Source organism: Equus przewalskii, chromosome 15, assembly GCF_037783145.1.
Source record: "Equus przewalskii isolate Varuska chromosome 15, EquPr2, whole genome shotgun sequence".
In the NCBI taxonomy this organism is placed as follows: Eukaryota; Metazoa; Chordata; class Mammalia; order Perissodactyla; family Equidae; genus Equus; species Equus przewalskii.
In genome coordinates, this window is record NC_091845.1 from 69,940,157 (window position 1) to 69,964,383 (window position 24,227).

General features: G+C 38.1%; 1 protein-coding gene across 2 annotated transcripts in view; it reads left to right on the forward strand.

Moving 5' to 3' along the window:
- DNAJC13 (DnaJ heat shock protein family (Hsp40) member C13) overlaps positions 1 to 24,227 on the forward strand; it is a 110,677-nt gene extending 86,450 nt beyond the window's left edge. Inside the window, exons 44-56 of one of the 2 annotated variants that reach the window (XR_011527158.1) lie at positions 1,046 to 1,223; positions 2,425 to 2,516; positions 4,110 to 4,209; positions 6,392 to 6,466; positions 6,694 to 6,806; positions 10,467 to 10,636; positions 10,800 to 10,842; positions 11,225 to 11,398; positions 13,011 to 13,190; positions 13,496 to 13,636; positions 15,163 to 15,306; positions 17,596 to 22,412; positions 23,366 to 24,227. Coding sequence is in view for 1 of the 2 variants with exons in the window: in XM_008544064.2 (XP_008542286.1) it covers positions 1,046 to 1,223; positions 2,425 to 2,516; positions 4,110 to 4,209; positions 6,392 to 6,466; positions 6,694 to 6,806; positions 10,467 to 10,636; positions 10,800 to 10,842; positions 11,225 to 11,398; positions 13,011 to 13,190; positions 13,496 to 13,636; positions 15,163 to 15,306; positions 17,596 to 17,695; positions 23,366 to 23,472 (1,617 nt within the window). In the remaining variant the exon portion in view is untranslated. The remainder of the gene's footprint in view (positions 1 to 1,045; positions 1,224 to 2,424; positions 2,517 to 4,109; positions 4,210 to 6,391; positions 6,467 to 6,693; positions 6,807 to 10,466; positions 10,637 to 10,799; positions 10,843 to 11,224; positions 11,399 to 13,010; positions 13,191 to 13,495; positions 13,637 to 15,162; positions 15,307 to 17,595; positions 22,413 to 23,365) is intronic. The other variant, XM_008544064.2, reaches the window with a different exon arrangement.

A 24,227-nucleotide genomic window follows, 5' to 3' on the forward strand; every position in this document is an offset into this window, starting at 1 on the left:
TGCCAAATGATTTATACTAACCTGGGTCTGTGGTGGGGTGACTTTTGATAACTTATGAGCATCTTTATTTTGAATGTTGAACAGTTTAATTTTGTGGATTCATGAATAAGAAATTATTCCTTGCTCAGCTAGTCCTTATATTTTATAGGTAATGCTGCCCCACTGTGTCATGTATATATGCCTTCAACTTACTAGTCTCTCATGGAAGTGCAAGGCCATTTACACACTCATTCTATCATGTAGAATATCCAACCATCAAATAGAAGTCCTTCTCTGGTCGATTATTAGAAGAAAAGTAAGAAAATACAGGTGGAGAACAAAGAGGTTTTTTAGAAGATGACTGGGGTCACACCAGGTCATCTCTTGTGCTGGTCCCTAATCACTTCCAGAAGCAAATGAGGAGCTTCTTTTTCTTCTTAGCGCTGGGGATCCTTTGGGAATTTTTCGTTGTAGTTTTCTGGGAGGGGGTGGCAGGAGGATTTGGCGATTGATTTATTTGTAAGGAGGGATTAAGTGAGGCTTTGTTTTAGAGGTTGCTTTTGGGAAAAAAGGAATTTACTAAACCACAATGTATATTATTTATCACAGAATAATAAATATAAATATCTGTTAAGCAGAATGAGTTCAGCGACTTGTGAAGTCTCTGAAAACTGTCCTTTGAATTTATATTCTAGATACGTAGTTTTTAATATAAGAATATAAGCAAATTGTAGAAGTTACATACCATGCTATCATTTACTTTGATTGGTTAAGGGAAGAGATCCTCTAATCTCAGAATTATTATACTAAGGTACTGATGGGCATATATCAGATCTCTGATTAACCCGGGACAAAAAAAATTGAGAAACACTTTCGATGAATGCAACTGGGTTTTGTTTCCTCCCCCTCCCCATTTTTAATTCACAAGTGTGTTCTTGTGTATGCACAATTTAATCACTCTTATAGCTTGAAGTTCTTTGTTTATTTATTTTTTTGCTGTGGAGTCTTTGTTATAAGTGATTTCTGCGAGCATACATGCTTTTAAATATTTCTACACTCAACTTAGGTTCCAAAAGCGTTTGCTGCAAGTCTCTTGGATTATATAGGCTCCCAAGCCCAGTACCTCCACACCTTCATGGCTCTCACACATGCTGCAAAAGTGGAGTCAGAGCAACATGGAGATCGCTTGCCAAGAGTGGAGATGGCTTTGGAGGCCCTGAGAAATGTCATAAAATATAATCCAGGTGTGTGACCACCCTTGATCAGCGAGATCCTTACAGTAAAAGGTCCCTAAAAATTCCCATTCTGAGTTTTATCAGGGAAAATTATACTTGGTTATAATGTTTTACTTGGTAGTGTTGTACTTGGTATAACATTAGGAGGAATTGACCCCATAATATTTTTACCTATAAACCGTAGACTGGAAAGAGAAGTCAAGACACCATTAAAGGCAGTATTATAAAATGCGAAGAAAACTTCATCTCTTATTGTTTGGAGTTGGCATAGTAGAACATTACTAGCGGTGTCTTAGGTACAAAGAAATTGCAGCAAAGCAGGCAGTTGATTTGGGACTTATAAAAAATGAGAAAGGGCTTGCACAGAAATTTTATCTTGATAGCATCTATAAAGTTCATGTATCAGGATCACATGCTCTGTTGTAATTTAGAAGTATGATTTGTGTGTCATTAATTCATTTACGATAAATCTTACCTAGTAAGAAGTGTTTTGAAAATTCATCTAACAGTAACCTATTTACAGAATATTTTCAGGCTTATCTTACAGGGCCTCAAAAAATAGCAAATTACAGTATATGTTTTATTACCATGTAGCAAAAGGAAAAATACACTGAACAAAACCTTAGCTTTAAATGTTTTTGTTTTATTTACAACAAAATGGTAGTAAATATATGAGATTAGGGTTTGAGGTAGGTGGGAATGGAAATAGCATTCAATTTTATGTACTTTCACAGGGAGTCCTTTGTATGTGCATGTCAGTTTGTAATGTAGTCCTCAAGTTGCGGAGTTCTAACTCCGTCTTAATTAAAAGCCAAATGGTGTCACACACTCTCCCAAAATATAATTAGGCTGAGGGGGGTAGCTCTAAGGCTAAGATAAAGAATAAAATTACCACCTTACACCTTTTCTTTTTGAGTTGTGTTTGGAATGTGTATTTGATAAATTTCTTGTTTTTAGCCTGAGGGCTGGGGTGGGGATGGAAATGAAAAGAAAACCAACCTAAGAAACACTAGTGTCTTACTTTTTGCCTCTTAAGATTTGTTGCTGTTTAGAGATAGATACTTCACTCTCTTCGTGTCACAAATGTTGAGAGCAGGTTATCAGAGACTTATAATAGATAGTGACAGTAGTCTATATCAGTTTTATGAAGGTCTATAATTTAGAACATTTCTTGGAAATAAAAAGTGAACATTTTATTCTTGTTCCCTAGGCTCTGAAAGTGAATGCATTGGGCACTTTAAGTTAATATTTTCTCTTCTCCGAGTCCATGGAGCTGGTCAAGTGCAGCAACTAGCATTAGAGGTAAAAGAATTTTGTGCTAAAGCATATTGTCTTTCCTACCACTTACTATATATGGTTTGAGCCTTGATTAATGACCATCTGAAGTTGAATAGAAGTTTGCATGTGGTTTTTTTCATTTTGCCTATTAAGCCAATGAATATATTTTTAAAATTTGAATTAATATACTCATTTTGAAGAGCAGATATTGCACAATATTGTTCAAGTTGGTTCCCTCTGTGGCCATTCTCTGTCATGCGTTAGAACTTGGGATGCATTGTACAGTGTCATGAGGTGTGGGTTAGGGCATGGGCTTGACTCAGGAAGCTTGGAAGCCACAGGCAGCAAGAAAAGGAGGCAGGCTTTCCCTTATCTCTCAGTGTTGCTGCAGAGAGAGATGTTGAGACCAGGACACTGCTGGTTACATAACTGTGGGTTTGTGTTCTAGAAGACTGACCCTTCCACCTCCCCCTTAGTTGCTGTCTATTCTCACGGGTCTAGTACATAAGCAGCCTTTCCAGTGAGGGTTACAGACAGGTTTCCAGTTAGGGTGTTTACAGGAGCTGTTTAGGAAAGTCAGCTGCCCAGAACCTGTGGGCCTTAGGGGTCCAAGAGAAGTTGGAGGACCCTCCTTCAAGAGAATGAAACCACTGGTCCCTTGGGAAGCTGTTGGGAGCCTTTTCCTCTGGGAAAAGCAGAAAGTCCCTGGTCATAGGGGGCTTGTTGTCCAGGCAACCCAGAGTGAACTCCCAGGATTGTTTTTCAGATGATCCTGCTCATTGTAACACACACAATTTATTATAAAGAACCAAATTCAACTCTCAGTAACAGGTTAATGAGTGGTTTATGAATGATCTGTATAACGGATTCTTAAATTGCATTTTGGCTTAAAAGAGATTTTTAATAAAATAGTAAAAGTTAAATTGGTCAAAAAGCTTAACAAGCATGTTCTTTTAATTGGAAAGCATGCTTCTCTACTTGGTTCTTTCAAGTACCTAGTAAATAGTTTAAAAAAGCATTGTTAACTCTGGGATACATTGCCTTGACCACATGGTTCAGGTTAAGTGACATTGGTCTTTAGATGTGTTCTGTAAGAGTTAGACTTGAGAGATCATCCTCTGTGAAAGAAAAACATGCCTATTTCTTTATAATGGAAAGATAGACCCAGTCTCTTCTGCTGGGTGCTGAAGACATTACTTTCTCCCTCTAAAAGTAAAGTAAAAGTCCCAGTAGTGAGGATCATTATCTTCCTAATCACTCCCCACCCTAGTTCTGGAGTATAAACTGGTGTAGGATCAAAGGCTTCCTGTCAGCCTCAAAATTGTGAATTGGTGCTAAGATATTTGTTAGATCATTCTATTTCTTATCTCTAAATTAATAGGAAGCTAATGTACATAATATATACATGGGCATCAATTTTTGTTTCTCAAAAGATCAAAGTAATAAAGCCAATCTTTTAAAATTAAACTCTTTTTTAAAAATTAAATATTTTGTCCTAAACATTTTTCTCACTTTTGTGAAGCCTTAAATTTATTTAGGTCTGAATAATTTGACTTAATTTGATTTAGATCCAAAATTATTTCCCAAACTCTTAATATCCTGTTGATTAATTTTCAGGTTGTGAATATAGTGACATCTAACCAAGATTGTGTCAACAATATTGCTGAATCAATGGTTTTATCCAATTTATTGGCTCTCCTACATTCATTGCCATCAAGTATGTATATTCACAAATAGAATTTTGTAAACCACAGCACAGCCAATGCGTAGAGGGGAGCGGTTACATAGATAATATAAAACCTCTCACATAATGTTATCTGTGTTTAGTTTTGCGATATTTTAAGTGTTATTCTTTAAATTAGATTTGTCTTCCTAATCATGTTTTACATAAGTCAATAAAATTATTTTGCATTTCCCATGTCAAAAGCTGAGAGTTGGAGGTGAGAGAGGTCTAAAAGCAAAGGAAAATAACCTAGGATTTTCATTTGCTGAGTGTAAGCTACACGTGAGTAATTGAGAATTGACTAATATTCCATGGTTTATAAAGGATGATAGAAAAAAATGCTTGAGATAAAAATTACCTTGTGTTCAGCTTAGAGTTCAGTCCTGCGTTATTTATCCTTTACCAATGTCACTGAGTGAGATCAATTTAAAAAATATACCAACCTGATTTCTTGAATACACCCTGCACTAATATAGGCTCCTTATAAATTGTATAGTTGTCTAGCATAATAGTGTGTACTTATGCTGGAATCAACCTTGAGGTTGCTTTTCAAAGGCAATTGCACTGTAACTCCAGCTTCACTCTGTCAGAATACATTGCTCAGTCGGCTTTGCCAACCCCTTGGAAGTCATGTTAATCTTGGCTCTTCACCTGTCCACCTCCTTGAGAGCAAGAACCTGTCTCATTCATTTTATGCCCCAGGGCCTTGCACATGTTAAGTGTTTCTTTTATGTTCAGTGAATTGAATAGAGTTAAATTTCCATTGAATACAAATACAAATGACATGTCTGAAATAGCTCTTTAAAATGACAACTTTTGGGACCGGCCTGGTGGCGCAGTGGTTAAGTTCGCACGTTCCTCTTTGATGGCCCGGGGTTTGCCGGTTCTCATCCCAGGTGTGGATTTGGCACCACTTGGCAAGCCACACTGTGTCCCACATATAAAGTAGAGGAAGATAGGCACAGATGTTGGCTCAGGGCCAGTCTTCCTCAGCAAAAAGAGGAGGATTGGCAGCAGATGTTAGCTCACGGCTAATCTTCTGAAAAAATAAGTAAGTAAATAAAATGACAACTTTTGAAAGTCATTTGAAGATTATTTTTATCATGCCTATAACCTTAGTTGGTTTTTCTTTCTTTATTGGATTTTAATAGCTTTGTGAGACTTCAAACAATGCAAAATTTAACTGATTGATGATGTAACGAATGTTGCAGAAGTCTTGGTTTGAAAGTTTAACTTTGTATTTATATCTGATTTATATAATCCAGTCACTATTTTAATCTTATAGGTAAAATAGCTGACATCTAGATATCTCAGCCTAGTCTACTATCATTTATATTTTAGATTGAATTATCTGTCTCTCACTGTTTGTTGAGGGACATTAAATACATAAAATTTTTAACCTTCCTCCATCCCCTCCAAAGGCTTGTTTTCCTTTGAAACTGCGTTTAGAGCAGTGGTGAGTTTTCATGAAGTATTGTTGCTTTTAGGAATCTCCTTTTGAATGTTTGTTCTCTTGCATGTTAACTTAGACCCATCTAGCTCCCAGCCTTTGTTGTTGCTTCGTCTCAGCCTAATACTTGGCAGCCTCCACCCTTTTTGCCAACTCTTACTCCTTTGGTCACCTGTGTGTCATTGCCATTTGACTCTAGAAGAGTAAAGGCCAGTAGCCCAGTATACTTCGATGACAAGGGGTGAGAGGTGCATACACTGTCCAGAAGGATGCTAACATGTCTTAGATTGGAACAGTGTCTTGCAACTGCCTCTTCCTGCTCATTTCTCTAAGGCAGTAGCATCAGATGAAAATCTTAGATGCCTGACCAACATGTCTTCAGGGTGTCAGGAGGTGAGAAGATTTTGTTTGTGTGGTGAACAATGAGAGAGGAAGACAGTATAACGCATTGATTACGCATGTAGACTTTGGAGTCAGACAGACCTCTATATGAAAACCCACTATACCACCCACTAGCTGTGAAACCATGGGCTGGTTAAACTGGGCCTCCACTTCTTCATTCATAACAAGGCCATGATCATTCATACCTGTCTCTCAGGCTGTTGTGCAGATTTAAGTATGATGCCCCATGTAGAACACCTAGTTCAGTGCCTGGCACAGAGTCAACGCCTAGAAAATGTAAGCTAACGTGATGGTGCATTCTTTGAAACGTATTTTACTCTGCAGGTCGTCAGCTTGTTCTGGAAACTCTTTATGCTTTGACATCAAGTACGAAAATAATTAAAGAAGCAATGGCAAAAGGTAATGTATAGAGTGCTTTCTCCTCCAATCATGTTCAGTAATGACGAAGCTTATCTTGAGCTGCTTTGTATAGTCTGATAACCCAGAGGAGTGCTTTGGAAGACTTAACAGTTTTTTAAAAATCCAACTGCGTTGAGTTGAAATACAGTTGAAAATGAATTCTACTGATTAGAATAGTCATATTCTTTATGTGTAGTATAAACACTAATTCTTTTTTTCCTTCATAGGAGCTTTGATTTATTTACTAGATATGTTCTGCAATTCAACACATCCACAGGTTCGAGCCCAAACTGCGGAACTTTTTGCTAAAATGACAGCAGATAAACTAATAGGTCCAAAGGTGAGCAAAAATAGGTTATGAAAAAGAAATTAGTTATTAAAGCTTTATTACTTTAATACTGATTTCATGAAGTTGACCGAAGTCTGAGATGATGAAGATAAGGAAATGATTTGATGTGAAAGTTGAAAGATTGACATACCTGACGTTATCCCTACATGTTACTAGCTTGAGAAAAATTGTAGTTGGGGAAGCCTGCACTAGAATTGAGAAGTCTTAAGAAAGTGTTTGGATTATGGCAATAAACTGTGTGTCTCTCTTGAAGAAAGAACAAAAATATATTTAGGTTGTGAGAGAAGTTAGTTAGGTTATGTTAGACTTTCACACTGCGAGAATTGGCCTGTGGAAGTAGCTAGTGAAGGAGTTGGTGATCTATGTCCTTGTATACTCCACATCTGTGTTAGGAAGGTTATACCACCCTTGGGAGGTCCGTACAGGCTTGTGAGTTTAACGGCACCTCTGCCACCCCATTCTGTAGGGAGATCTTTCATGCAGAATCTGGAGATGATCAGATGATCTCTGGAACCGTGGTCCAGTTTGCAGAGCAGGAACCTGTTAAAACAGTACTTCTATTTAGAATTCCATCCAGACACAGGTGTAATCAAAGTCCTCTTCTTCTGTGACTAAATCAGTTTCACAAGAAGCAATGCTCACTGAAGCACTGTCTGTGCCGGCCCACCCAGCAGCACCTTAGAGACGTGGGGGCACCATGAAATAAGGCCTTCGTTTCCAGAGTCTGATTCTACGTCTGTAAAGCAAGTTGAATTGAGTTGTTTTTTTCTTGCCATTTCTCTCGATCTAGGTAATGAGAATCTGTCAAAGGATCTGGAACAGTTTTACTCTGGGAATAAGGTTGATAGTCTATCATCAGCAGGGTTGATGAGATATGAGGGAGATTACGTTTGGATCACTGTAGAAAGGTCCATAAAAGTATGGATATTCATGTTTCATAGTGAGTTTTCTTAAAGCTAGAGTTAGGTAGCACATAATTGTAATATCTAATACTACGTTTCAAATAATGTTTTAGATGTTTAAAATAAATATGTACTGGAAATTGACTTTGAGCTCTTCAGTAATTTTTTGACCTTTGAAATACATGAGGGACAAATTTTATCAAGGTGAATATATTTACACTTAAATTTTCTGTATGGCAAAAATACAAGTATCAGCTCTTTAATTATTGAGTGATTTGCAGCAAGAGATTCTAGAACTGGAGTCAGGAAACTTTTTTTTTGGTAACAGCTTTATTGAGATATAATTGACATAGTTAGGCAACCACAATCAATTTTAGAATATTTTCATCAACCCATGAAAAATACCCATTCTCTTTAGCAGTCACTCCCCATACCCCTCCTCCCAGTACCTGGCAACCACTAACCTGCTTTCTGTCTCTGTAGATTTGCCTATTCTGGGCATTTCACATAAATGGAATCATACAATATGTGGTCTTTTGTGACTGGCTTCTGTTACTTAGCATAATGTTTTCAAGGTTCATCCATATTGTAGCAAGTATCAGTATTTCACTCCCTTCAGTTGCCAAATAATATTCCATTGTATAACTATACCACATTCTGTTTTTCCATTTGTCAGTTGATGGTCATATGGATTGTTTCTACTCTTTGGCTATTCTGAATAATGCTACTGGTGAACATTTGTGTCCAAATTTTTGTGTGGGTATGTGTTTTTATTTCTCTGAGAGTAGAATTTCTGGATCATATGGTAACACTATGTTTAACTTTTCAAGGAGTTGTCAGACTGTTTTCCAAAGCAGCTACACCATTTTACCTTGTCCAAAGCAATGTGTGAGGTACCTGATTTCTTTACATCTTCTCTAACACTTATTATATATCTTTTTTGATTATAGCCATCCTACTGGGTATGAAGTGGTATCTCATGGTCTTGATTTGCATTTCCCTGGTGGTTATTGATGTTGGATATCTTTTCATATGCTTATTGGCCATTTATACATCTTTTTTAGAGAAATGTCTATTTACATCCTTTGCTCATTTTTTAATTGGGTTATTTGTGTTTTTGCTATTGAGTTGTAATTGTTCCTTATATGTTCTGGATACCAATCCCTTACCAGATGTATGATTTGCAAATATTTTCTCCCATTTTGTGGATGTCCTTCCACTTTCTTGATGGTGTCTTTTGAAACACAAAAGTTCTTAATTTTGATGAAGTTCAATCTTATGTTTTTCGTTGTCATTGTTGCAGCTTATGCTTTTGATGTCATATCTAAGAAACCATTGCCTAATCCAAGGTTACAAAAATCTGTGCCTATGTTTTCTCCTAACAGTTTTATAGTTTTAGCTCTTGTATTTATGTTTTAGATCCATTTGAGTTAATTTTTCTACATTGTGTGAGGTAGAGGTGGGGCTAGTAAACTTTTTCTATAAAGGGGCATATAGTAAATACTTTATCCTTTGTGGGTCATGTGATCTCGGTCACAAATACTTAACTCTGCCATTTTAACAGGAAAAAGCCATAAATAGTAACTGTACAAATGTGTGTGGCTGTGTTCCACTAAAACTTTATATGCAAAAATAGGTGGCAGGCCAGGTTTGGCTCCTGGTTTGCCAATGGTTGTTCTAGAATAGCTGACTGACCTGGCCATAACTTGGAAGGCTTACAGCCGAAGGATTTGCATTATGTATATTTTTTTACTTAAATGTTTAATGTATGCACACGAGCAAGTGATCACTTCCTGTTTGAATTCTGTGGTGACCAAGAAAAGTGACATACTGCCTATTGTGTGGATGCTCTCTACCGTCTAACTGACATTGTTTTCTTTAGTTCATTGGCTGCTAGGAAGTTCAGAGCTAAATTTGTAGTATATCACTAGCAATTATACGAAACTTTTGATTCCTTTGTGTACTGACTTCATACTATTCTCAGTCATTCAAGTAAGTTTTTTTGAATAGCTGCTGTGAGCCGGGGCTGAGAATGCAAGCAATGAGCAAGACAGGTTGGGCCAGGGAAGGTTCCGTAAGATGAGATTTGAGCACAGACTTAAATGACATAAAAGAGGGAAAACCATGTAAAGACCTGAGGAAAACTTATCGTCCCAACCTTCATTTTCCCTTTGTCCTTATGCCTCACGCTAATTTTCAATTATGTGTATGTATTTATTGGTTGTATTTTTTTTAAAGCTTCTTTTTAAATCCTTTTTGGAGAAAGGTACAGTATAATATAAAACATAGTACAGCAAATAAATCTGCTAAAAAATACTTGTCAGACAAAGGTAGCATGAGAAAAATTTGTTTGTAAGGGTGGGGAGCATGGGGGAAGAGTTGGAGGGACAGGCCAGCTAAGGGTGTTCTGTGAAGAGGGAACAGCATGTTTGAGGTGTGATCCGGCGGGGTGTGTTCTGGGAACTATACACATCAGTGATAGTAATTTCTTAGTTTCTTAAATTTGAGGCAGAGAATGGAGATGAAACTGGATAGGTAAGTAGGAGGAGGTTGTAGTGACCCTTGTTAAAGTTACCATTGCATAACCAAGGTTTATCTATTCTCCCCTCCCGAGCTTATGGATAATAGTTACATCCCACACCAACCACAGCACACATGACAGCAGTATTCTACCTTAGAGAAATGCGAAGTAAACCAAATACGAAGATGTTTCCAATAGGTTTTTTTCTTTCTCAACCCCCTCACATAGGTTCGAATTACGTTAATGAAGTTTCTACCAAGTGTTTTCATGGATGCCATGAGAGACAACCCCGAAGCTGCTGTACATATTTTTGAAGGAACTCATGAAAATCCTGAGTTAATTTGGAATGATAGTTCCAGAGATAAAGTGTCCACAACAGTTAGAGAAATGATGCTAGAGTAAGTAAAGGCACACATAATGGCTTAGGGCCTTCAGGTGGAATCACCGGGAAGGGCAAACGATTCCCACTTTGTCTGTCACCTGTCTGAGACTTTTTCTGAAGGCTAATCAAAGTGTCTCCTGTGACTGAAGTATTTCCCCTTCCCCCTTTCTTTCCCCAAGGCACTTTAAAAATCAGCGAGACAACCCTGATGTAAACTGGAAGGTAAAAATCTACTTTTATTCAGAAGAAAGAATTTTACGTTTTACTGTATTTTTTGTTGATGTGTTGTTTTTTTTTTAAAGTCCTGCTGAATCAGTTTAATGCCAACTTATTAGATACTTTGTCATTAAGACATTTAGGTCTCCCCCTGGGAAATGTTTTAAACATAAAAGTAGGAATACTTGCTTTTGAAATAAGTGATTAATCAAGCATCTTTTCTGAATTTTATTAAGAGAAAATAAAACAATAATTATCATTTGATTATATTAATGACTATTTAAAGACTAGTTAATTTCATAAATATTTCTTTAATAGGGTTTGCATTTCTTGCTTAATGTACCGCTAATGATAAGTGAGTTGACTGTGGTTCTTTCTCTATTTAAAGCTGCCTGAAGATTTTGCCGTGGTGTTTGGCGAAGCAGAGGGTGAACTTGCTGTTGGAGGAGTTTTCTTGAGAATCTTTATTGCACAACCAGCTTGGGTTCTAAGAAAGCCTAGAGAATTTCTTATTGCACTGCTAGAAAAATTAACTGAGCTCTTGGAGAAGAACAATCCTCATGTAAGCTTCAGCCATCAGCAAAACATTTCAAATAGTTTGCTGAACATACTGATAGTGTTTGTCTTAAAACACCGTCCTCATTGACCACAGATTAAGAATTGGCTACCTCTTTCAATATAGTAGCTGCATTTAAACTCAGATGTGTCTGTTCATCTTCTTTGGGCATGTTTAGAAGTGAAACTCCTTAGTAAAATGGTTATTTCTGAGCGAAAATTGGAGATATCTATGTTAAAAAGATGCTATTTCTGACAATTGTAGAAGCTCTGAAAGAAGGTTTCTGCCCCCCCATTTTCAATGATTGTATAATTTTAATGAGAAACCTAAATATTCAGTGTAGAAGCCTAAATGGAAGTGTGTCCTGCTAGGGCACGTTCTTCACTCAGCTTTCTATCTCTGGCAGGGATGACCCTAGTTAAAGAAATAGACAGAGTAGTAACTACATGAGTGAACCCTGTACCTGTGCTCAAAGCTGAAGGCTACCAGGAAAGCAGCAGTGAGTGAGCAAGTAGGCTTGGTGTTGGTTTGGTGAGTCAGAAACCCTGATAGCATGTAAGGTTTTTGTTACTTGAACCTTTAGATTGGCGGTAACTGAGGTACGTGATTGCTGTTGAATTAAACAGCCTGGCTATAGAGCAAGGTGATTCAGAGACCGAGCTGTGTTGTTAGATGGTCCTGGACCCCACACCAGCTCCACCCCCGACTAGCTCTGTGACCTTGGACAATACCTAATGACTTTGCCTGAGTTGCCACATTTATAGAATAATCACAGCATCTGCCCCTAAGGCTGAGGTTTTAATGAGTTTTGATATATGTGGATTCCTTAGCGTAACGTCTGGCTCATGTCGAGTCCTTAGAAATTAGTAGTTACTGTCATTAGCTTAGCAAAACTTTTAAAAAAATATTATTAGTATGCCAAATATTTATGTATGTTTCTTTCCATAATCATATTTTCTCTTTACTAGGATTTTTACTGCATCCAAACTTTGCTTAAAAAATGAAATCCTCAAAAGTAGAAACTCTAATTAGAAAGGCAAAAACTCAAAATATTTTCCTCCTATATCACCTTTCTTTTTGGGCACATCCCTGGGTTTCCATGTTCATTTAAGATGCAGTATATTATGGATATATATATGTCCGCATATAATGGTATAAGTTATAGGTCTTTGTAATCCATTATCTGCAGTGGAAAGTGCATTATGGCAGCAGGCATGTTAAATAGTAGGATTTTTTAATAGAACTGGGGAAAACATTTTACTAGTTCTACGTTCTCCTGAATTACTGGTGTTCTTTGATTCTGTCATTTCTGTATTATCTAAAAATTTCTAGTAATATCTTTTGGGAGATGATCTTTTAAACCTGCAATAGAAATGTGATGTGACCTTGCCCAGTGAAAGACTGCTTAGATTAAGATACCAAATTCTTAAATTTATTTTGAAGTCTACCTTTTATCAAGACAGGGAAGTTTGTTCTTCTCTTAGGATTTGTGAATCAATTTTCAAGTATCAGCACTTAGAACTTGTGGATCCTTAGTTTTGAACACCAAATAATTGCTAAGGATGTTTAGGACTTTATCAGTATTTTACAGTTTGTTTGTTTGCTTTACACCCTTCAGGGAGAAACTCTGGAAACTTTGACAACGGCAACAGTGTGTCTCTTCAGTGCACAACCTCAGCTGGCTGATCAGGTCCCACCATTGGGCCATCTTCCCAAAGTTATCCAGGCGATGAATCATAGGAACAATGCCATTCCTAAGAGTGCCATTCGTGTTATCCATGCCCTGTCTGAAAACGAGGTATTGATGAATCCATTTAGTAGCTTATAGCCTTACAATGTATCTGTGCTCCTTCTTCCTCACTAATGTACCTTGCATTATAAATCCCCTTCCTACCATGTGCCTTTCTGCATAGGAACCACATGGTATTGTAACAATTCTTAAATCAGTTTAGTGATAGAATTAATAGGAGACTGAATTTGACTCAGTTCATTATTAAACTTGAACTGAGTGTAGGTTTTTCATATGTTTTATTGTTACGGTGTTTACTGTGCTATGTAAAATATTGCTCTTCTTCAAGTAATCTTCTCTTTTTGGGCACCCAGCTGTGTGTTCGAGCCATGGCATCTTTAGAGACCATTGGCCCACTGATGAATGGAATGAAAAAGCGACCAGATACCATTGGTCTAGGCTGTGAAGCAATTAATCGAATGTTTCAGAAGGAGCAGAATGAATTAGTAGCACAAGTAAGTGACTTTCTAGATCCAGCACTGTTTTCGGAAAGCAGACATACCAGACAAATAGATTTCCACTTACTTAGCACTGATTTGGTTTCCCTGACTTAGGTTTAGCTTAGGTTTGGCAGAGAGGTAATTTGTGAGTTTGTGTACGCACAAAATTTTGTATTTTATACACACACACACAGGCACACATGTATATACACACACAGAAAGGTGGCCCAGCTCCCAAAAATCTCACCAGTGTCAAAGTACTTTTGTGGTGTTTAAATCTTAAATTTTGCTCATTTACTTAAGCATTTATCCTTAGTTTCCTTTGTAAAATTTGCTTCATCCTCTTTGGAAAGATTCTTCCAGTTTATTGACCCCTTTGTTTTTTAAGTCATGTTTAAGAAACATGCCAAGATTTTTATTGTCCTTTTCAAAGAGACCACCCACTAATGAATATAAGTCTTGGTGGGTACCAGTGTAGAGTTAGACGGACACTGAAGGATCCAAAAAGTGTATGATAAATTTCAAAATCATTGTGAAAGTGATCTTTCTAAAATATAACTCAAATATAACTGGGTCACTCTTCATCTTAAAATCCTTCAGTGGTTTCCTATTACCTGCCAGATGACGAAGTGACATCTGACATCCTTAGCCTAAATACAAGGCCCTGCATTTCTATTATCTGGCTCTCCTTTTTCTCCCAGCCCCTTTTCCTCTCACATCTCTCCTCACCCCCCAACCTGCACCCACCCAAACCCCACCCCTCATTTAGGCAGATAAGTGTTGGGTACATCTCAAGGAGATAATTGGTTGCTCTGAGGTTCAAACTTAGGATTGGCTTGGGGATTGGAAAGAACATAAACTAGTTCCACCACTTGGTGGCTCTGTGACCTCAGGCGTGATACGTAACCTTGCAGTGCTCAGATTTGTCATCTATAAGATAAAGTTATGACTACCTCACAGGGTTTTTATGAGAATAATATCTATAAAAAGAAGTACCCTCACTAAATGTTAGTTACTTCTACCCCTTTGAGTTTCAGAGTGGGCAGTGAAAATTGTATCATACTAGAGTATTATTTAGCCTTTATTAGGCTGATAGGAAATATATGGTGAATGCAAAGGTTGATTTAAGATAATGTGAAAAAAATATTAGGATACATCAGATATTGTTGCCAAATAGTATAATGTCATTAGAGGAGGGAGCCCAGTGTAGTGGCTAAAAGCTCAATCTACGCTTCGTCAGTCAAGACAGAGATTGCATCGCTGCCCAGCTCTGACTGTTAAATGTTTCACCCTCCATGCCTTGATTTTTCTATCAGTAATATTGTGCCTACATTGTTAGGTGTTGGATTAAATAAAATAATCAATGTGTAGCATTTAGAAAAGTTGATGGCACAGAATAAAATCTCATTAAAGAATGCCATTTTATTAGACACAAAAAAAATCTGCATTTGGCATTAAAATAAAGTGGGTTAAAAAATTATTTCTTCAGTGGATTGTTACTTTTTTTTCAGCATATATATATGCTTAATATTCTCTTCTAGGCCCTGAAAGCAGATTTGGTCCCATACCTCTTAAAGTTACTTGAAGGCATTGGCCTTGAAAATCTGGACAGCCCAGCAGCGACTAAGGCTCAGATTGTTAAAGCTCTCAAGGCCATGACTCGAAGCCTGCAGCATGGAGAACAGGTGAGCCTGCACAGAGGCGGCTTGGATCTGCCAATTACAGCCATCCTCAAAGCCAAGAGTCCTGGCCATGTACAATCCACACACCTCTGCTCGGGTTCCATTTACAGATGTGCTGCTCTCGGCTATAACTGGAGCAGATCCCGAGACCAAGGATGGACTAGCATAGCTGCCTCATAGCCAGTGAAAGAACACAAACTAGATACTCAAATAGTCACCCATGATAGTGATAGCACGTTGTACATTTCAGGAAGAAAAATGCCAAAATTCTTCAGCATAGAAGAATATTGAGTTTTTAATGCTGGTTAAGGTTAACTTTCAGTTCTAGGAGTTGTTGGATAGTGATAACCACATTCATTAACCATCACATAATGCCATTTTGAAAGATACAGAACATCATTTTAGTTTCATTTCCTTTCTGTATTAGCACTTATACAGTGTTGGTTTCCTTTTTGTTGTGACTTAGATATATATTGTGTTTCCGCCGCATGCATATGCTGACTTCAAGCCATTTCAGTAATTTAATTTCCTCTTTTGTTTTATTCTTAATGTTGCTTCTGAAGAGTTCCTCATTGAGTGTTAATGTATAGCCTTATCTACTAATGCTTTCTCTCTTTTTTTCTAATTGAGGTGAAATTTACCTTAGCATAAAATTAACCATTTTAAAGTGAACAATTAATGGATATTTAGTGCATTAACAATGTTGTATAATCACCACCTTATCCGGTTCCCAAAAGGAAACTCTCTACTCATTAAGCAGTTACTCAACCCTTCCCCGCCCAGCCTCTGGCACCCACCATTCTCTATGAATTCACCTATTCTGGAAATTTCATATAAATGGAATCATACAATATGTAATCTTTTGTGTCTGGCTTCTGTCATTTAGCATGTTTTTGAGGTTCATCCATGTTGTACCATATATCGATACTTCATTCATTTTTAGGGCTGAATAATATTCCATTGTATGTATATGCCGTTTGGATTGTTCCTACCTCCTAATCTCTTTTTATAGTTTTAAATTGACTTAAAGCTTTCCTTTGGTGAATCCACTGTGTGCATATGTTCCAAGTAAAGAAACATTTTTTATGCCACTGTTCATTTCGTCAGTATCATCGTTTGAACAAAATGACATGAAAGAAGAGAGACGGCATGTGTTGCTGCAGTCATTAACTGTGTGTTTAATAAGTAAATTGGGGGCTTTGATTATGAGTGTTCTGAATGCCAAGCATAGGCATTCCTGTATATCACGTGCAGGCAGTTGTCTTCCCGTCGACCTGCTTCAGGATTCCAGTTGATGAAATTAGCCCAGTAACCCTGACACCCACCTTCCACTCCCAAGAGGAGGAAGGAGGAGTGATAGTGTCCAAAATAGGGACTCTCCACCACCTTCACAACTGATCACTTCACCATTGCTTCTTTCCAAGGGTCGGGCAGGGAGTCTCTAGGGCTCTCACGGCCCCCGTGTGTCTCTCTGCTTTAGTGCTTACCAGTAAATTATCTGGCACTGTCTGTCTCCCCTACTAGACTGTCAGTACTTCAGAGACAGAGACTGTCTTTCACATCTGTGTGTCCACTGTGCATGCCACATACAAGGTGCACAATAAATATTTGAACATTGATGTGTGAAAGATATCCTCTAAAGTGCAATTTCCTAAACTTTTTTCTGTGTCACTTAGAAGGAAATATGTCTTTCATCTTAGTCCAGTGCACATTTACACACACGTTGTTTATACTTATGTATGTATGTATGTATGTATCACAGAATAATACTTAGCCATTTTAGCTGTCATACTCTGATGCTTTCTATAGTCACCTGTTTTATTTTCTCAAGCATGTTAATCACAACCTTCTTAATCAAGTTCATAAATTTCTAACGGGTCATAACCCATAATTTGAAAGACTACTGTAAGTTTTAGCTTGAGTTTGCAGCATCTCCTCGTCAAACTCCTTTCTCAGGATACTTCATGAGCCCGCACCACACAGTCAGCCGCTCGTTACTATCACAGGCAAACCTTCCTCCCCGAATTACGTACAAGTCAGTAAACTGCAGGTTCAAATAACAGAGTCCAAGTTTAGAGGGCAGACTGACTTAGGGACTTCTTTGGGTCTGGCTTAATGAGATGTGCCTAGTATAGAATGTTTGATGAATGCTAGGTCTTGTTCCCTCTTTGATCTTTCCTCAGCTGGTCTTCTTCCTTCGGCCTTGGAAGTTTGCCTTTTCTCTTTAGTTCTGTCTTCCAGCCTCCAGTCCTTAATTTGTTTATGTTCAAAGAGTTTGCTTTACTTCCCTAGGTGAATGAAATCCTATCTCGTTCTTCAGTCTGGAGTGCCTTCAAAGATCAGAAACATGATTTGTTTATTTCTGAGTCCCAAACAGCAGGATACCTCACAGGTAAACCACACCTAATTGGTTACCCTAAGACATACAGCAGAAGCCACTGAGACCTTCCTTTTGCCGTGACTAGACTGAAAATAGCATTTAGAGGGTTTTCTTAGGCTACCAGCTACCTGTTTTGAAGGTGCTGTGGGCATGCAGTAGACCTCTGATTTTAGCCCTAAAGAGCGTGTGGATTGCTCTTGTGTTGAATGTGTGCTGACTGAAACATGGACTCCGCTGTTTTGATCCAATTCATTAATGGTGTCATAGGTTATGTTTGGAGCATGGCTGTTTTAAATGTTTATCGTAAATATGTAAAAAGAGTGGAGAAATATCTACTCAGAAATACTGGTATCAGAAACATGATAGCGTCATTCTATTTCTTTCAAAATAACAGCTTGACATTCCAAATATGTATACTCACGTGAAATATTTTTCTTCTAAGTTTCCAGTGATTAGTCTGTAGTTTTACCACATACTTAGGGTTTGTCCTCTCTTGAGAAGGAGATACATGTGTACCATAAAGGAAAGGATGTTTTACTGCTTAGGAATCAAAAGATAATACACTTTTGAAGCTCAGGACAATTGTCCATTTGATATACTAATTGCCTAATAACTTTAGAATACTTGTTTTCATATTGGTTTCTGTTTAAAAAGAAAGTCACAGTATTCTGTTGTTGTGTGCTGAAAATGAAATATTGTCTCTGGTATAAAAATTTCAGTTTGAAATTCACCTTAAGAATATGAGGTGGTTCTTAGCGTCTGCCTGAAATTATAGTATATAAAAAAATGTCAGCCCTGCTTCCTCCTCTAACCAGAGATGATTTAGGTAAATGGAAAGAAAAAAATTACTACACAGTGTTTCTCAGACCAGTGTAATTGTTTTAATAATCCTGACTGCTAGTATAGAAATTTATAAATTGTGAAGACTAAATTTTGAATATTCAAAAATAGGGACTTTGGAGAAAGTTTTGCTTGGTTTTAATTTTAGACTTGGTCGTGACACTACTGGTTTTTTCCCATTGTGAGTACTTTAATATTAATTCACTAAAATTTATAAACAGAGCCCTAATATTTATAAACCTGTGGTGCTTTGGCTGCTGGTCGTGTGTATACATTACGAGCAGAGTGCTGTAGATTTCCCTGCTAACTTTTCCATCCCATGTGCTATGCTATCTGTGGAGAGACATACCTAGAATATGGTCTTAGTCTATTCCATATCTCTCTTAAATTTGGGGTAAAGCTGTAGCTTCTAAGTGTGTTCTTATAGGCACACTAAAAACTTTTCCTATTTAGACCCTTTTTCCAGAAGTTTACATAATACCGCATTACATTCATTATTTCATATATAGGATATTATGATTCGAAAATCTGCCTTATTTTTTTTTAGCAAAGAGTAAACTTATTTAAAATTTGACCCTGAAGAATAGTAAGATGTAGATTATAAGCTTTGCTGCAAAGCCGTCTTTTAACTCTGTGTGTTCTCCATTGTACTTAGCGTTTGTTGACTTGACTTGATGGAATAAAAGACTGCAGGTGGTCCTGACTAACTAGCGGGCTGTGGGCCAGAAGGTCTGGGGTTAGAATACAGGAGAGAGAGGGATTTATCTTTAGAGACCTAGACTTTAGAAATCATTTTGGTCCTTACCCCCATCCAAATCCCCTAATAATTATAGACAAAGTACAGGGAGTAAAAAGGTTCCTGTCTGTGCCTTTCCTTTTACGTGAATCTCTGTGGTGGCTTTTGAATGAGGTATGAGAAGCAGCCGTGATGAGCCGTAGCGGATGGAAGAGGGTTAGGGAACAACAAATTTTCTTCAGATTTCTTCACATCCTAGGGCCCACTCAAGGGACAGAAAGAGACAGCAAGTTCCACACAACCAGTCGAGGGGGAGATGGTATAAATCCCAACCTGGAAAGGCCCTGGTGTTACTGTGGCAATTCTGAAGGCTGTTGCTGAAGCCTGCAGGCACGTCGCTTTGGGACAGTCTGGACTAGCTCTGAGCCATGTTGGCCCTGAAATTGTACAATTCTTAGCACATCCATCTGGGATGTTCTTTTGTTGAGATGTTAGTTGTTCAGGAAGATTTAAGATTTTCCCATCGGCTCTAGTCTATCTTGTTTGAAAGGACTATTTGAAGAGTTAAAGTACTGCCATTTGAATTGATGTGTACTTATTGCGTGGGTTGACAGATGATTTTGTGTGTGTTAGAGCTTTTCCATTGATATATTGTGTGTCATGTGTTTGATAAAAGGGGCAGGCACTTCTAATAATGATAAAAGCCCATTATGTGGAATTCCATGGAATGTATACAGCGTTGTGTTGAATTGGAATTTTAAATTTATCCCACTCTAGCCTCAATCTTGAAAAGATTCAGATTGACCCAGTCCCTCTGTAACTGATTGGCAAATCAAATAAGGTACTGTGAGAACACGCATCACCAGCCTTTTCTTCTAACTGTACCTTTGGGTGAGTTTGGCAAGTCAGTGGATTTTGTTTAGGAGATGGGGAAAGATAAAGGAAAGTTAATTACTGTTTCAAAATAAGACAAGAATGACCGAAAATACATTTATGATTTTCTTCTACCTGACTTCTGAGTAAATGTTATTCAGTCACTTGTTCAGGATTTGGGATAAAAATTAAAATGTCTAGGCAGGATTACTCAGTATTGAGAAGTTAAGGTGAGACTGCCTCAGATGAGACTGGCTCTCTGGCCTGGCATATTGTTTTGTTTTTATGATAAATCCTCATCTAAAAGTGCCTCAGTGGGATTTTATCCATGACGCAGATTATCTGTAGTTGCTCATTGTCCAGGGCCTTGGGTTGCTTAGCCATTTCTTAGATTCTAGAAGAGCTTGGTGCTAGCTCAAGGCCCTATACAAACAATTTCAGCAGTGAAAATTCTCAAATTACACCACCTAGAAAATCAGAGAGAGAAGGAGCAACAGGGAAAAGAAGAGAAGCACGCCAAGGTGAAAGATGCTTCTAGGAGCTGGAAGTGGAAGAGAAGAACTTTATATATATGTATGTATTTAATTAGAGGCATGTGGGATAGTTACTTGGGCTTCCTAAGATCATTAAAGGGAGAGAGGGTGCAGTTCTTGGGCCTCTCCTCAAACCAGGTCACTAGTTCTTTGCAGAGTTTTGTTTTTCTTGTTATACTCACCCAAGACTATACCATGTGAGCAATGTTAGGAAACATTCCCGAAGGTCAATGTCAGTTTATTGTAAGACATTGACTGCTAAGGCAGGGCTTCCTTTTTTTATTTTCCCCACTGAAAATCTCATGTTCATTTTCATCAAAGCCCATGCTCCTTCCACTGTTCCATCATGGCAGCCATTTCTGTTTTGTGGAATTCTTTGTTAACTTTCCATCTTTCCTCATTTCTCTTAAGTGACAGCCTTGCGCGGTATTGCCACATGCCCCATTTCTGGCAGCCCCTTCTCTTTCCTCTCACTTTTCTCTGGAGAACACAACTGCTCTATCCCATCCTAATGAGCAGACTTAACCTTCTGGCCCCTGGAAACCAGATGTATCCTCAAGGAGTGCGAGGGGTGTGAGTGAGACAGCGTCTCAGACTTGGTTTACAGAAATATCCAGAAATTGATTTGTGTTTCCCAAATTTTAGAGGCAAATGGTGGGGCTAGAATTTGGTCTATTCTGGATGATCCTTCTAGGCTTATCATTTCACAATTTAGATTTAGCCTAGAGGTTCCCAAACTTTCTCAGTTCACAATACCTTTAATATCTTAGTGATTTTTTTTCCATCTACCCCAAGGCAAAAAGAAATACCTAATAGTTAAGTTTATTAAGTAGTTATGTCCAAACAACTTGAAAGTAGTTGTTTGTATGGTGTCCAACAGATGTCTCTGTGTTTCTCAAATTTAAAATATCCAGCCATGCCCCTGTGAATTTGCCCCAGGGTGCCTCAGCACACAGTTTGAGAACTGCAGCCTTAGCCTGTTTTCTGTATGTAGCATTCATGATTGGGTCTCATAATCTACTTGTGTGATACGAACCAAGTTGAGCCCACAATTAGAAATGCTCAGGAACTATACCAGTCTGGAGTGGTTAGGGGTTTATTCTTAAGGGTTACGTCTTTGGTGAGACCTGCTTGATAGTTCCCTTGTAATCTTGCTGCTGCCTAAGGTTTCAAAGAGTGAGAGGTTGGTGGGAAGTGATGTAACAGTGCGGTGCTATCACTCTGAACCGCTTTGTCTTTTTTGAGCAGTCTGTGGAGGGCCCGGTGTCCTGATTGGTGGAAGGCAGGGGTTGATAGCTGCAGGCCCACGCTACCTTAAAAAGTGAAAATCTTTTTTCTAAGTTTTATAATTTCAAAGTTCTGAGTGCCTGGGTGGTCTGGGTGGCATGCTACAGCTCACGCAGGCTGAGTTGTCTCTGGCCATGTAATCACAACGCTAGATGCTTTGTCTGCCAAGTAGTATGAACCATTTCCCATCCTCGATACAAATGCTTGTAAGGTGAAAAACAAGGTGAATCTGAATTGTGCCCTTTGTGTCCTACATCAGTCCCTGTTATGCCTTAGCCTTCATCAAACTGCTCTGCTGTTTGCACTTCCTCACAGCTTCCCTTGCTGCTTATATTTCTTTTCTCCCCTCAGGTGTGTCTCCTTCCCTTCTAACTGGCAGCAGCCCCCTTCACCTCAGGAGCGGGCTTTAGATCCGCTCTGCCAGGCAGCTTGCTAACTTCTGTGTAGCTCTCTGAAGCAGGTAGAGAACCATTTTGCTAAATGCATGCCGCTTCCACTGCCTTTCTAGTCTTAACCCTTCGATGTTCCTTAGCTGTTTGCCACGTTCCCTACAATTTCAGCTAAAAATATTGCTCAGTATGCAGTATTATGCTACAGCGTCTCTTGCAAGTACTCTCTACAGTTTGTGCAGTGGTTCTGAGATGTAATTGACTGTCTCTGCAATGTTTGAGATAAACTGGAGGACTCAAGTCATTATATGCTTGAAAGACACAGCTTGATAAATGCTGGCATATATAGTATTTTCGTGCAATAGAGACTGTTAGAAGCAAGGAAGACATATAAAACTAAAATATTGATAGCTTTTCCCGTGGCATTCTTGTTTTGTTCTATGACAGATGTCCAGAGCCTACCTTTTCTTTCTCAGAGACCTTGGTTTAGCAACCCTTATTCATTTGGTGTCACTTGTTACAATAGCATTTCTTTGCACCAAATGAAAATAGGTTAACTTGAGTGTGGATAGAAGTGGTTTTTGTTGAGAGTTTGATCACGTATGACTTTGGATGGGCTGACCAAATAGAGAGTTTATTTCTTCTGTTTGTTCCCTGTTTGTTTTGTTTTTTTTGTTTTTTTTTTTTTAATTTGACATACATAGGTTTCCTTCCATGCCTAGGATTTTTCGAAAAATTGAACTTCCCACATGTGAGAAGGGAAAATTTTTCCATATTTCCACACCAGTGTTACTGTCCAGCATAAGTTTTGAAATAATTTTGACCTTTGTCGTGTATTAAAGGCAAACCATGAAAATAGTGCTGAGTAGCTATTTGTTAAAGTTTAATTGTACGTTTAGATATTCTAATAGATTATCAGTTACTTATGTTGGGGTCCTTGACCAGGTTCTGACATTTTTATAAAGGTCAGTGTTTTCACAGGACTGTTGTCTAGAAGGTATGTACTTTCCTCTCTCTGTTGCAGGACCTGGAGTTGCTGGCTACCTTACCGCAGGGACGTCCTCGTCAGTCATGTCAAACCTGCCGCCTCCCGTAGATCATGAGGCAGGTGACGTTGGCTTTCAGACTTGAAACGTTCATGAGAGACAATAAACGACGAAAGGCCAGTGCCCCGTCCACATTCCTCCAGCTGATACGTTGAAGCAAACTCTTACTGCCTTTCTCCTGGTTTCATGACAGTGTTATTCATTTTTCTATAAATATATTTTTATTTAGGAAAAAAGTCAGTGATTCTAATTGTATCACGTTATAAGAAAGCACTCTGTGGATCAACCTAAATGGGTACACAAGAATTTTTTTTTCTTGATGTATGTAAGCACATATTATTCCTTTATATCTGTTTACAAGACTGTGAATCAAAAAGACAAAACTCTCTTCCTAGTTTTTATAATGTTTTTTTGAATTAGTGTGACTGGTGTTGAACTATAGTCTACAGAAATTGGGCTAAGTCTCTTGTTCCTGGGAAGGGTATTTCCCTCTCCTGCATCGAGTCTCCATGGCTGTCCTCCTCCACCGTCGAACACTATTAGGTTTTGTCCCATACCTTTCACTGGTATCCTCTCCTCAATCATTAACCTTGTGAGAGCTCACAGTACACATTGGTATGTATAGCTGGCTTTACCAAATTGAATGAAAAAGGAGCTTGTGCAAAAAAAAATTGAAGAACGGATGTCAAGATGTTATGTAAGAGATTAGTGTAATTGTGAAATGTTCTATACATTATCAAATATATAAAGCTTTCTATATTGAATGTACATTATACAGATCATTCATATGTGTACATAAAATTTTAAAAATAAAGGGAATTGACTGCTTTGTTAATGAGA